General features: G+C 41.8%; 1 protein-coding gene across 1 annotated transcript in view; it reads left to right on the forward strand.

Moving 5' to 3' along the window:
* The window catches only part of LOC148037571 (beta-hexosaminidase 1-like), a 94,258-nt gene that overhangs the window by 41,106 nt on the left and 37,789 nt on the right, over window positions 1–15,363 (forward strand). The window contains exons 2-7 of the mRNA XM_087676525.1: window positions 1,029–1,103; window positions 1,302–1,337; window positions 1,616–1,727; window positions 1,872–1,942; window positions 2,038–2,168; window positions 7,419–7,435. Coding sequence (XP_087532651.1) covers window positions 1,029–1,103; window positions 1,302–1,337; window positions 1,616–1,727; window positions 1,872–1,942; window positions 2,038–2,168; window positions 7,419–7,435 — 442 coding nt within the window. The remainder of the gene's footprint in view (window positions 1–1,028; window positions 1,104–1,301; window positions 1,338–1,615; window positions 1,728–1,871; window positions 1,943–2,037; window positions 2,169–7,418; window positions 7,436–15,363) is intronic.

The following is a 15,363-nucleotide window of genomic DNA, read 5'->3' on the forward strand; positions in this document are numbered from 1 at the left end:
AAGTGCAATGTGAAGTGCTTGTGAACCCATAATCCTTGTGATGTGCAAGATACCGGCAAGAAAGCATACCTATTTTAGGATGTCCAGTAGCTACCATTAAAGTCTTGCTTCAATTTGTCCAGAAAAACACCAATCTCAACCAAGGCTATCAAGTTTTCAAGCTTAAAAAATCCAAACAAAATGTCAAAAACAATTCTTGATCTAGACAATCACAAAAAATCCAGTAACAAGACAACAAAACAAATTGTTACACAAACAATTAAGCTAAAAAATCCTACCTATGTAATGTTTTTCTAGGGGTTTTCAGTTTACGCAAAAGTGTTTGACACCATCTCTGTATATTACCCATTTGCTTGCTTTGCGGGCCTTCACAATCTATAGCATGCACTCCTTGTGGTGGGCTACTTGGATAGGTGTGAGATCATCCTCAAGGTGCGCGCGCGGGCACACACACACACACACACACAGAGTTATATTAATGTCTACAAAGCTTAAATTGGCCTATGAGACCAAAATGTTACATTTGAGAAGTTTGGGAATTCCCATGTCTGAAGAAAGCTATCATCTAATGCTATGACTAACTAAATGGAGAAAAAGACGGAACAAAACATACGTGATGAGTACAAAATGATGTCTAAGCCAGATACAATGTGGAATTGCTTAGGAGGCACTCATCCTAGGATGTCTCTCATGGGTCTATCTAGCATAGAGAGGCTGAAGTGGCAGCGTAGGGTCCCTCAATGGCGGATAAGGTAAAACCTCAAGCCCTAAATCTTAATGCTTAATGCAATCGCACAAAGTTAAGTCTGTATTTCAAGGTATCAAATATCGTGGTACATGGGAAATTAAAGGGCTAGAACTCTCCATGGATACATATAAAGAAAAGAGTGATTTCTTTATCTTTGGTATGCCTCTTAGAGACCAGTACAATCCGAACCCATTGATTACCATATACACACTATAACTTTTGAATTTTTCTCTTGCCAAATAGTTCAAAACCTAATACCTTTCTGACATGTCCACTGCAGCTACAGTATGAGACAGATGAGAGCTATCACCTTTATTTACCAGATCAAGCGAGTATAATCGGTGCACACCTAGAGGTACTTTACATTTTGATTCATAAAGGCATATATGTGGACACTTATGCTTTTATATAATTTTAGATTCTGGGATTCTGCGCTCGCTCATTACTTGGGAGTTGGGACATTGCCTTTCATCTCTACATGTTTGAAGATTGTATGGCAAGCCATGACTTTGGGACTACAATTGTAAAGCGTACTTATTTGTGAATTTTACAGGCAAATACAGTATATGGTGCGCTGCGAGGTCTAGAGGTATGATGTTATGAAGCTCTACCTTACTACTCTTTTGCAATTACAGCAGTTTATCCTCATTCACGGAGAGTGTAAATCAATGCTTGAGAACTAACAGCCACTAGGCAGATTACAAATTGATATGGGTATTTTTTTACAACACATCTTTTTGAACTCCATGCATGGTGTCTAGCAAGTTATCATGTACCTTTAAAAATACATACCATTGTTTTCAGTCCGATTTTCTTTGCATACATCTTTAAGTTCACAGATAGGTTTCAACATTGTTCTTTTGCCAGACCTTCAGTCAGCTTTGTGCATTCAACTTCACTAGCAAGATGGTGGAAATAGCAAATGCACCTTGGGATATCAAAGACACTCCAAGGTTCAAGTTCCGTGGGCTACTTATAGGTAATAATGCCATGAAAACCACTCTTTTTTGTTATAGTATGCCCAGAAAGTTCTTATCCATGATACCAAACTGGCTACTTGAGATATCGTGGAGTTTGACTAAATATCATTCACTTATAATGCCTAACACCTAAATTATGGCAGATACTTCTCGACACTTTCAACCTATTGATGCTATCAAACAAGTTATTGATTCCATGGTTTATGCAAAACTTGTGAGTACCCCTTTCACATGTTGCCAGTGTGGTGCCATAACTAGATTATATGCTGCTGCTTACTTATTCAAACTTATCTATGGTTTAATTGTCAGAATGTTCTGCATTGGCACATCGTAGATGAAGAATCTTTCCCTCTGGAAATTCCTTCTTTACCTAAACTCTGGAAGGGGGCTTATACATTTTCAGAACGATACACTATTGATGATGCCCGTGAGATTGTGGGGTATGTCTCAAGTAGGTTAATAGGTATTCTGGTTTACAGCTTGTTTACCATCTGTTCTTTTGATTCATTTGTTTGGGAGTAAGCTCACTTAAGTTTTGACAGAAGAAAATTGATCTTAAATTGCTTGTACAAAGCATTTTTAAATCAGCAGTCTGTTGTGAAACTGGCAGCTCTTTCTTCCTATTTTGCAAATATGTTGCAAATGGCTAATTCATTCTCTCTCTCTCTCTCTCTCTCTCTCTCTCTCTCTCTCTCTCGTAATGGGTAATTATATTAATTATGAAAAAAAGTAGAGGATTACAAGATTACAAAGTGCAGGGTGGCTCTAAGCCATCACATATGAGCCAGATACAACGGATTCAGTAAGCAAAAAAAGGACAAGTGCTAGAGGCACCCTAGGACTGGACAGACACAAAGGATCAAGAGTTTTGATGGGATTTTGTTGCATAGGCCTGTGCCTTTGCTGCCAAGGTCTCTAGTACACCATCTTCAAAGAAGTCCTCCAGCACTACAAAGGGGCTGGCTTCTGATGTTCGGGCCATGAGGATGAAGGCATATTTGCAGTGTGGGAAGTGGAACCTGGATACTTGCGGTCCCATGGAGTGATGACTCTACTAGTAGCATCAAATGCCAGTTGGGTTGGAGGATCAAGGTTGTGTTGTGGTTGTAGTCACTCTTTAGGGGGCTGTAGATCCTCTCTCTTTGGGCCATGGGCACACGGTGACAGGCTCAATTGCTGTTGCTGCAGTTGCTGTTTGGAGGCCGGTGGATCTTTGTCAGTAGTAGGAACTTGAGTAGTGGCCTATCGGAAGATGGATTTGTCTCAATGGCGTGAGTAAATGCGGAGGGGATCCTGTGAAGCAGAAAGGTCAGTAGGGGCTGTGGGCACGGAAGTGTCCTTTCCTTTTTCCTTATTGCATTGGGCTTCCGTCCACCCCTGTGTTTCCTGATTTGTAGAAGGAGCTGGTTGCTTGCCTTTGGACTGACTGGGCTGAATACTCTACTTCTCTATAGAAGGTGGGGGCATGTTCTGAACCTTATCCATGGGCTCATCTACAAAAATAGTCTTTCTACCTAGACATTTGGCCATGAAGTGACCTAGCTGACCACATGAGAAACAGTGGCTGGGAAAAGTATCCCACTTGAGGCGAAGCTAAAGAGGCTGCATATTGCTACAATGGAGGCACAACTAGTTGGGTTTCTTTCTGGCGGTATTCTGTAGTATATAGAGTCGATTTTGGTTTGCTTCCTTTAGACTTGGTGGCACCAACACATGACCCACTACAACCATTGCATCCTTTAGAAGGGCCCAGTAAACAGTCGGACAACTCTCCACTTCCACCCATACTGGACATGTGTGTTTGAGCAAACATTGGAAGTCTGCCATTGGATGCCATGAAACAACATGTACCAGTTGTTTATCAAAGAGAAGAGGTGAATGGTTGAGAAAAAAATCCATTGTTGAAGTAGAAAGGAGCACAACCTCATAGAAACCATGCGGATCAGTAAATATCTTCTCGACACAATCAATCTGAAGAAGAGATGTTAGCCACTGACGAATCTGGGTGAGCACAGGAATCCAACCGGTGAAGAAGAGAATGACACCTCACTCATGAAAGGCAGAAAAAGAGCGAAGAACCTCTGCAGTATCAACCTTTGTATCCAAAATCGCTTCCTCTGTGTAGACCGGAATCGCTTGATGATTGTGCTCGACAAATGAATGGCCTCTAAGATCGCCTCAAGGAAGGCAAGACATCAGCCTTGGAGGAGGATACTCCATGCTGGTCTAGGGTATGAAGCCTTCCAAACATTCCCATTCGTGCACTAGGGACCATCCCAGTATGATTAGACATTGCGGAGAACAATCCGGACTTAGACGATCTTTATTATGCATCCCAACAACCATGCTTGGATATATCTGATCATGCATGTGATGTATTCCTTGCTGCATGCCAAGTGCGTTCAGGCCATGCATGCCCATTGCCATCTCATGACCAACCATTGCCATCTCCATTTTCCCATCCATGAATTTACTAATTTTCCCTCTTAACATATCTCTACGCAGATAGGGTGGTGATTAACATAATTAACCAAGCAATTACAGCAAGCAATAAATTTTCCAAATTTTAAATAAATACTTTACCAATTAAATTGGAGACAACCAGTACCTGATTGGCCCCAAAACTGGTGCCTCTTGCATTATTTCTTTAACTTGTATTCATCCAAATCTGTAGTACACGAAGATTGTGACTAATCTTCTTCGAATTTTAGAACTACGAGCTGTCACAAATGAGCAGTAGCATGAAGACTCAAATTGCCCCTTGATTTTGGATATAATTGGACACAAATGGGGTCGAGAACACTTGCATGTGGGTCCACCAAACTATAGATGATCAATCCCTTTTAGATCTGCTATAAATTTCTGAAAGTATAACAACTTCTTCGATCATTGGGCTTCAATCTGAGGGCATGCTTCATGAGGTGGCTGAGAAACCCGAATTACAGCAGCAATTAGGTTTGTTGAGAGAAAAAGGATTCTGATCTCCTTCAGATTTACTGATGAGAGGAGAGAGAAAATTGATAGAGGGGAGAGCAAATCAGCGGGTGAGAGAATCTTTCAAATGGCCATCATGATGACAATTCAGATGGCACCAAGAGCTTCAAAAGTGGGGTAAAACCTTGGTGGCTAGTGAGTCCTCCTCTTCTACCGTTGCCTCTCATTGAGTAGAGAAGATGCACACACTGGTAGTTGCCCTGATTGGAAGGACCCTCTTTGTGTCTCATCAAGCTCCCAATGGCCTAAGGAAGCCTCACATTTCATGTTCTCTCTCTTCTAATAAGTGGCATACCTTCTAATGCAAGAGCTAGTCTCAAGAAATGATTTTCAGCAATAATTAATGGTGGAAATCCAAAAATTCTCTTGGTCATTGCCCACAAATTGGCTAGTGCCCATCCACAATTTAGTTTGCTAAGCCCTTCAAACTTAAAAGTTTTCAAACTTTAATTAACCTTAAGTTTTCTCTAGCACAATGACATGTTAGGTCATTTCCAAGGGCTGGCAAGAGGCAAAAAGATTGTCACTAGGCATCCACTAGCACTTGTTCAACATAGCTTATCACAACTTTTGCCAATGTCTCCCACTACCCAACTGGGGCTTTGGAGAGTCGCGTCGTTGTGCCCTAAGTAACTTGCAGTCCACATGTGCTTAAGCAACACGAGCTAAGTAAGTGGGCCTTGACACATCAATATCAAGCATGTGAAGAAGTGGGTTTTTAGAGGGGGTACTCCACCTTGCACCATGTTTTAACACTTTGAGCTATCATTTAGGAGAGTAGAGCCCATGGGAGGAGAGACTATTGCTGCTTTGTGGACACATTAGTATCATGCATATGAAGAAGTGGGTTTTCAAAGGGGGTACTCCACCTTGGACCATGGTTTACCACTTTGAGCCATCATTTAGGAGTGTAGAGCCCATGGGAGGGAGACTATTGGTATTTTATGGACTTCTCATAGAGCCTTTGACACGGTACCACAAGGGAGGTTGATATGGAGGATACAAACATGGGGATACTAGAGGAGATGAGATAGTGAGTATTACCTTTGCAGTACTATGAGTTAGTTAGAGGCCAAGTTTGAGCTCTAGGGGATGCCGGAGGAGATTACTAGCAACACTGATGTGAGGTCAGGTTACCCACTCTCACCCACACTTCTTGGGATATATACTGATAAGATCTATGATCACATTAACAGGCTTGGAGGCCTAGGTGCTAGCCTAAAAGGAGTGTTGATTCCTCTGTTTCTTTATATTATAATATCATAATCATATCTATATGCCATCTCACTGACTTTGTGCTGATGCCCTTTATTCCATGTTATAGGCTCATTAGCGATTGCTTGCAACCACCTCCAATGTAGCCATTGGCATTAAGCACCACACCTTGGCCAATTGCTGCACAAAGCATTTGCACCATGCTGGCTTTTGTCGCTTTGAATAGTGGTTTCCAATGGCTGCATGTCATTGTCACCCCCACTCAGTTCTGTGACCAGATCAAAGTTTTAGTTTTGGGGCTGTTTAAATGAGCCAATAAGGTCTAATGTGTAATGCACCTTTTTTAGCTTAACAATAGGTGGAGAAGGTAGTTTGTGTGGAGGCTAATAATATCAAGGAGGGAGGATGGAGAGGTGGAATAATAGGATAAGGGTCAAGAGGAGAGGAGGCTTGGACCTAGAAAATGTTGGGATCCGATTGTTGTGTAGACAACACCTATGGGATCTTTGTAACACATCATGTTTGTAGCTTCTCCTCTGGATGTAGACCTTTGTGACACATCCAAGGTTTGAAGAAACGAGGGGTGGGGGTTAGCCATACATCCCTATTTCAATTATTGGTGGTCTTGTGCTTTGAGCCTTATTTGATTGCATTAGGTGCTCCAGCCTCCACCCATTTTTAGGCTTTGTGACATGTTCTTGGGTGACCACATTGGACCCATCCTATTCTTGTGTTTGTACATGTGTTATATGTATAATGCCAATGCAGAGGCAGCCCTAGCTCCATTCATTCTTTGGCATGTTGGCTCTTGGACCTCATCCCCACTTGGGTGAGTGTTCCTCCTCATCAACACCCTCATCTATGCTGCGATTACATGCACACATTTCAATATTTTCAAAAGTGTGATGTTCAGTATCAACACTTTGGGCAATTGTGGATGTGATCTTTGTATGGACTACCTCAAGTCTAGGAGTCATCAATATCGGTCTCATTTTTTATCGTGTGCATAATACTGCCATTGCATTTTAGTACAGATGTTTCTACGTATTTGGTTAGGGGATCTAGTCCACACCAAGGCATCGATCATTCATGTGTGTGAGGTTTCTACCCTTGTATCTATGAATTACAATAAAAGCACTTTAATATAAATGTTGTTAAGGTGTAATATAGGTGGAAGGCAAATCTACTACATCCAGCATGACTTGTGGGTAGTCCTGTAGCCTAGCTGGGGTTTGAAGTCTACCCAAGTAATTGCATGTTTTTTACTTTTTCTTTGGGGTCATAGAGAAATAAGTACAATGAGGTAATAAATATATCAGAAGATACCAATGGACATTGTTTTGTTGGGTCATGAGAAGGAAGACTTAGACAAGTTAAGACAATTGAAATTTCTTCATTTTTTTTTTCATGCTCTTACTTGATAGTTAAAAAAGTAAAAAATCTCATGCTAGATGCCATGTACTTTTTTGGCTGTTATGCAGATATGCAAAAGCACGAGGTGGGATGAAGAAAATCAACTCTATTTTCAGTGAATGTTTTCAAAAGGGGTAGAAAACTGTAAAGTTAAAGGATTTGTAAGGGTGAAAAGTTACTGCTCATCATGTCTTATTAAATTTATTCTGTAGGTGTTGAAGGTTTTAATCTGATAAGAATGCATGTCTTTGATAATTTATATAATTTCCTTGTTACATTGATGTATGTGATGAGGCAGCATATGATGTAGATCATTCACAGGAAAATTATTAGGCATTTTAGTTTGTGATAAAGCGGTTGAACTTTTATGATGTGATTGATCTTTCATGCAATTAGTAATTGACTGTACTGAGGTCCTTTTGGATAACATATGGAATGATGTTTGTCTCACATTGAATATGGTTAGTTTGAAAAGATATGCTACATGTTTGTTTGTTTGTTTGTTGTTTTTTGGCAAAATAAAGTGTGGCTCATTTATGCTACTCAAAAGAAAACAACAAAGTGCTTGACAGTCTAGTTGGAGCTAAATGCAAGTTAAACCATGTGAACACAAGGCTCTTAGTATGGTGTAGGGGAAATCGGGCAAACAAAGTTTTTTTGCGCCCCGCCTGGGGGGGGGTGCGTTTTGGGTGGAGTGAAAAAACAAACTATTATAACCCCAGGCATGAAGGGACAGCTGTTGAAGCTATTGTCGATGTCAAGACCCCCATGAAGCTGTTCCTAGTGGCCTCAACGAGAATGGGTAATGGCTGCTTAGACCTTTGCCAGTGGGGCATATACCGAGAGGTTCTCTTTCTGTGAGTGTCAGCTGGCAGTGAGCCTTCAAAATGTCCCACTCTGTGAGGCTCTCGATAAGCTCCCATACCTCCGATCGTGACCTTGAGGGCTTATTACCTATTGGCAGGGCAAGACATCCAATCCTGCCACTGCACGCAAACCAGCTTCAATGATGAGGCAGCATATGATGTAGATCATTCACAGGAAAATTATTAGGCATTTTAGTTTGTGATAAAGTGGTTGAACTTTTATGATGTGATTGATCTTTCATGCAATTAGTAATTGACTGTACTGAGGTCCTTTTGGATAACATATGGAATGATGTTTGTCTCACATTGAATATGGTTAGTTTGAAAAGATATGCTACATGTTTGTTTGTTTTTTTGTTGTTTTTTGGCAAAATAAAGTGTGGCTCATTTATGCTACTCAAAAGAAAACAACAAAGTGCTTGACAGTCTAGTTGGAGCTAAATGCAAGTTAAACCATGTGAACACAAGGCTCTTAGTATGGTGTAGGGGAAATCGGGCAAACAAAGTTTTTTTGCGCCCCGCCTGGGGGGGGGGGGGGTGCGTTTTGGGTGGAGTGAAAAAACAAACTATTATAACCCCAGGCATGAAGGGACAGCTGTTGAAGCTATTGTCGATGTCAAGACCCCCATGAAGCTGTTCCTAGTGGCCTCAACGAGGATGGGTAATGGCTGCTTAGACCTTTGCCAGTGGGGCATATACCGAGAGGCTCTCTTTCTGTGAGTGTCAGCTGGCAGTGAGCCTTCAAAATGTCCCACTCTGTGAGGCTCTCGATAAGCTCCCATACCTCTGATCGTGACCTTGAGGGCTTATTACCTATTGGCAGGGCAAGACATCCAATCCTGCCACTGCACACAAACCAGCTTGAAGATGGTATCATGCATCTTGGCTGGATAAAGTAGATGGTGCCCTTGGTTGGCTTATTGCCAGCGACAAGCTCCCTAGATAATACACCAAAGCTAGGCTTTCCTATGTGAATGATCCTAGTGGTACCTCTCCAAACTAGTTGCGTTGCCTCACATGACCACAGGCAATGCTTTTGGGTCTCCATGCATTGCTGTGGGCAACATTGGCAGACCCCATCTTGCTGTGTTTTTAATTTACCCAGTTGCCTACAAGACCCCCATGGGCCATGTAGCCATAGAAGTATGGGATACCCTCATAGGCGCCTCTAGAAAATGCGTGTGAAGAGGTCTGCTCAATGTTGCTTATGGGCAAGGACACAAGCCATATCGGTTGGCCAATTTAACTTCCCTAGGTCCCAGTCCAACCCATGCAAGTCTTGGTTCTCTGACATTCACAGTTCCCCCTCATGGGTGCCTGACCAAGGCAGGGTGTGGATCTAAGTTCTATGACTTCCCTTGGAGTCCAATGACATATATCCTCTAAGGGGGGTTAGAGAAAGCTAGACCCTACTTTCTTGTACCAAAGGCAAGCATGCCACCCCTTGCACAAAGAAAAAAATGTTTGTGGGAGTGTTGATGAGCACTCTTGCTACTTGCATCCAGGTCACACAATGGGGACAACTGGGCTACTAACTGGCGCCGAGTTACACAAGTTCTTTGTTGGGGTGAGGCAAGCCATTGTTGAGTGATCGCTGCATCAATCTCAAGCTATGGCTTCCCTATTCCCATCTTGCTCTCCAACATCACCTCCTAAAGGGTCTTTATTCCTATGTTCTAATAGATGTCTCTTTAGACTGTAATGGAGTGGAAGCCTTCCATGCTGCCCATTGAATGTGCATGTGCTTGCAAAGTGAGAAAAAATTAGTGATGAAGAGGAAATGAAACACAAGTACAACCGAAAATACAATGACAATGTAGAGGAAACAATAATAGTCTTTATTTAATAGAAGGGTAGCTATGGCTACGAAATGCAAGTGATGGGCTAATCCCTAAACCCAAAACTAACATTGAGGAGCTCAACCAGATCTGATATAACAATTCATACAATACTGAGAGTGTGGGCTATGTTTAGCACCACTCTACACTCTTGATGGTACACCTCTATAGTGTCTCACTGCCTATTGTGTGGAACAGTTGATGTGTCTTGGTAGCCTGAGTGAATCTTGAGGAACCCTTGATGGTACACCTCCATAGTGTCTCATTGTCTATTGTGTAGAACAGTTGATGTGTCTCGGTAGCCTGAGCGAATCTCAAGGAACCCTTTGGTATGTAGATTCTCCATGATGTGGGAAACAACTCTTCTTCAAATTCCATTTGGAGATAATGTGTGTATCTTTAGTTATTCAGCTCCCTAGGTAGGTAGGTAGGTGCAGTTTAGATTTCTATAGGTAGGCAACCAGCCAACTTGGTGGCTAGGTAAAATATTCCAGAGATCAGATTTGGAAGATCCCAACAGTGAAGTCGTAGTATACAAAGGAATGAACATTTTGTCCTTTAACTGCTCCAAAGTGGTTGGATTGAGAGATACCAGCTTTGCAAAGTTGCTCACAGTAAAGGTGGCAACCAAAAATTTACTCCTTGATTGAAGGAGACTTTTCCACCATCCAAGCACACATGTTGTGTACTATCAAATGGGCATCCATAATTCAAATATATTATCTCAGGCACATGTATTTACCTCATGTTACCATCATAACATTATCCTTGACTTTTGCTAAACCAAAAAGCATTGTTCACACCTTAATGGAGAGATCGTGTGAGCTTGCATACTTTAACAAAGCTGTGAGCCCTCTATATCCTTGCCTATGTTATATGATTTGTTGCCTATCAATGTGCTCCCGACAAATCGGTAGTCTTTTCTCTATCATTGTAGATGCTCACACCCCAATAGTGGAACATAAACAGATGTACTCTTGTTCTTTCGAGAGCTCTGCACTCTCTCTACTCTACTGTTCTCACACGATAGTCTACATTTCCACCCCTCTATCTGATGCATTCTCTCAAACCCCATGAAAGGAAGAAAACACAAAGAAGAAAGAAAAGATGAGATAGTTGTATTGTTACCTTTTTCTCAAGTGTATCTAATCCACAATGGTGAAGCTCCGGTGCTTGTAGATTGAAGTGTGGCCTCCTCTTGAAAGCTCCATGCTCTTCCTCCTCGATTCATGCATCTTTTTCCACTTTTTGTGGTGCCCTCAGATGGTGTGGCATTATAGGCCACCAGAAGGGCTATTCACACAACCATTGTATTTATGATGTACTTAGTTACTCTTTATAGAGTTCCTTGTACTTTGTACTTTGACTCATGGGTATTTTCTTCGAGCTTTTATTAATCGAAATTTCTTTTCTTGAAAAGATGAAGAAGAAGAAGAAGAAGAAACAAGAGAAGAGTGGTGGAAGCCTCTTCTTGCTCGCATTCACTCTCAATCTTTCTCACTCACTGGCAATCTTTCTTTCTTTCACTCACTCTCTCTCACACTCTCTCAACCTCTCTTACAAGATTTGATGGCAAGAAGCAAGAAGGTGAAGAGGATAAAAGAAGAGCTTTGATAAAGTTGCACACAAAAGAATGAGAGATTCTATTAGTTTTGAACTTTATATACATAGGATAGCATAGGTGCCCACCCTTTGCTCTTTTTGTCTCTCTTGTTTGGTTCATTGTCTATACACAATGCTTGTAGGCCTTTGTGGCTTGCTTATGGGACTTAAATCACATGCACTAGACTTATGAATTAAGTGAAGGCCCTTAGAAATGGAAATATTTGTGTGGAACTTTTAACTGCACATGTGAAACTTGAGTTTTTAACGTACAAATTAATTATAATTTGTAGGGGAGTCCAATGCTTAGATTTTATTATGTGTTATGGGACCCAAAAGATAATTACAAGCTCCTTATTTGAAATGAAGAATGATAGTAGGTGCTTCATCTTCAAAGTGTCAACAATAGGACCAACATCGGGTGTTGATCAAGTGACTTGTATATAATAGAATTCATGCTCATGAACTTTTTGGTGCTTAACTAGGCTTTCTTTTCTCATTAACCATCGGAAGCCAACTATTTCTAGTAGTTTTACACTTTGAGTAGCTAGTATTTCTAGAAACTACTATTTTTGGCAGTTTTTTACTTTTTATCTCCCAATTACTTCCTTCTTTGATCACTAATCTTGACTCCATTGATTGTCTTTGACTAAATTTGACCAGCTTTGATTGCTTTTGACTACTTTGTAAAAATTATAGCCACATTAATTTTGGGTTAACATTACTCTCGTTGCCATTAGAGTGCCCATCCCTTGGCACTCCTTGAAGGTAGTGTGCAAGGGCATGCATCCCCTAGGCTTGGATTGAAAGGGTCGATGGTGAGGTAATGGTGGAGAGGAGAGTTGCTGGTAAAGTACAACTTACTATTGTTGGATGTAGGAGTTGGTGGTACTTGGAGTTGTTTGAGGTATACTTGCTAGAAACACGTGTGCTTGCTTGAGGTGTAACTAGCTTATTGTGTGGGATGGGTGGTGTGAAGAAAACTGTGAGTTCAGTAGTAAGCGGGAGCTAGCTATGCAGGAAAAGATTAAATCTCTATATGCAAATGATACTTGGGATCTTGTGTCATTTCCCAAGGGAAGGAAGCCACTTCCAAACAAATGGGTATACAAAGTCAAGACAGTTGATGGGAAACCCAAGTACAAGGCAAGGCTAGTTGCCAAAGGGTTTGCACAAAAGGAAGGGGTTGACTTCCAAGAGGTTTTTTCACCTGTTGTGAAGCTGACCACTTTACATGTGCTTTTTGCTCTTACTGCTGTTTTGGATTTAGAGCTGTATCAAATGGATGTAAAAAAAGCTTTTTTGCATGGTGACATTGATTAGGAAATCTACATGAAACAGCCCGAGGGCTTTGTAGTTCCTGGAAAAGAGCAGATGGTGTGTAAGCTAAAACGCAGCCTGTATGGGCTGAAGCAAGCACCACAACATTGGTACAAAAAGTTTGATACTTTTATGCTATCTCATGAGTTTATACGCAGCCATGCAGATCATTGAAGCTGAGCCTTTTGGGGTACCCTTACCTCCTTATCTCAAGCTTAGCAAAGCCAACAGCCCAAAAGATGACGTAGAAGCAAATGCTATGAAGGGAGTTCCTTATGCATCAGCTTGTGGCTCTCTTATGTATGCTATGGTTGCTACTCGTCCAGATATTGCTCATGAAGTGGGAGTTTTTAGTAGGTTTATGTCAAATCTTGGCAAAGCACATTGGGAAGCTGTCAAGTGTATTCTTCGATACCTTAAGGGTACACAAAGAAAAAGTATTTGCTATGGGCAGGGTACACTTAGTTTGCAAGGTTATTGTGATGCAGACATGGCAGGTGACTTGGACACTCGTAGGTCCACTAGCGGTATGTCTTTACAGTTGCTGGTGGGGCTATTTCTTGGTGTTCCAGGTTGCAGAACATTGTTGCACTGAGTACCACTGAAGCTGAATACATATCCGCTATTGAAGCTTCTAAGGAAGCTATATGGTTGAGCAGACTTGCAGATGATCTCGGCATGTCTATGGGTACTGCAGTTTTGGGATGTGATAGCCAGAGTGCTGTGTATTTGGCTAAGAATGCCATGTATCATTCACGCATAAAGCATATAGATGTGCGCTATCACTTCATTAGATAGATTTTGGAAGATGGTCAAATCACATTGACCAAGATTAAAACACAAGATAACCCTGGAGATGTTTTCACTAAAAGTTTGAGCAAAGCTCAGCACGAGCATTGCATTCGACTAGTGGGAGTTGGTTAGCTAGAGGTTTATATCGGGCCTTTAAGTGGGAGGTTGTTGGGATATAAAGGCCGAGTAACCTTCTGTATAGTATACACACATTGTATATGTGAACGCACCCTTTACGTGCCCCAAGTATAAATACATTTTATTCTTTGTGTACCAACACATTGTTGGTACACTCTTATCGATTCGTACTTTCACTCTGCTCACACGCTCTCCAGCCGTCACACTCATATGCTCACTCTTGCTCGATCTCCATCTCTCTCAGCTGTGTCCCTCTAGTTCCAATAGGTTTGCACTGAGGACACACAGAGTGTACGACCACGACAGAAACACAAAGAGACAGACACAGACACAGAGGGAAAAACTTAAACCCTAAACGCAAAACTCAAAACTCAAACATAGAAACTAAAACACAAATAGAAGAAGGGAGAGAGAGAACACAACTTTGAAGTGAATGAATGCTGTAAATGAATGTAAGAGTGTACAATATGCTTAAGGGTAGAGCAATGTTGGAGTGTGACGTCCACCGGAGACGGATCCCAAGTTTATGACTACCAGTTAGAGTGTAGGAGTGCTGAATAGTGAATGGCAGCAGGCTGGTTACCAAAATGCAGCAGTCTGGAGACTGAAAACTGGTAAACGCAGCAGTGTACCACTGATCAAAAGCTGGAAACTGTGCATAGGTGCTGTAAACAGCAGGGCGACAGCTGGAGAAGGTGTGATGGAGGGTGTCAGGGCCTGTAATGCTGAAAACGCAGGCTGGCCGACCTTGGAGATGATGGACAGTAGGCTGAGCAGTAGTCTGGGACAGTTTGGAGCAGTCGCCAACAGCTGAGAGCTATGGCCCACAGCAATGGACAGGCTGAAGATAATGTGGCTGCAGTCAATGATGGCTGGACAGCAGATGGAGGCAGGCTGTAGGCTGGAAACTGGGCGCCAACAGCAGCAGAGGGTGTGCAGTCTACAGTTCAGTCCTACCCTCAAGGTGTTCTTGTTAGCTTAGTACATATCATGGGCTTTAGGCACTATGTTTAGCCTTCAGTTGGGACCAAACAGAGGTAGCTGGGTAGCCCATGTTAGTGTTTCTTTAGTTGTCTTGTGTCTCACCCCGATGCTTTTAGGGTTTCTTTACTTGTCTCATGTCTTGCCCTAAGGCTTCTATGTATGCTTCAGTTTACTCGTAGTTGCTGTTTCACACACATTGCATCCTTGGAGAGTAGGAGACGGGAGGCAGTTTTGGTGGTTATCATTGTCTTGGTGCTCTACTGGCATTGTTTTGCACATCTCGTGCCTCATCTTATGGATTTCATTGCCTATTCAATCTGAGTTTCTTGTGTTCATGTGCTCTTTCTTTCTTTCAGTGTTCATGCTGTATCTTTAATGCTTCTGATCAGCCATGCATTCTCACATGGTATCAGACAATCAATGTTGCTTGTTTGCTGTTATTGACAGTTTTAGGTCTGAAACCTCTACGTTTT

This window comes from Lygodium microphyllum, chromosome 4, assembly GCF_053477565.2.
Source record: "Lygodium microphyllum isolate KBCC chromosome 4, Lygodium_microphyllum_v1.1.10, whole genome shotgun sequence".
Taxonomy (NCBI): domain Eukaryota; kingdom Viridiplantae; phylum Streptophyta; class Polypodiopsida; order Schizaeales; family Lygodiaceae; genus Lygodium; species Lygodium microphyllum.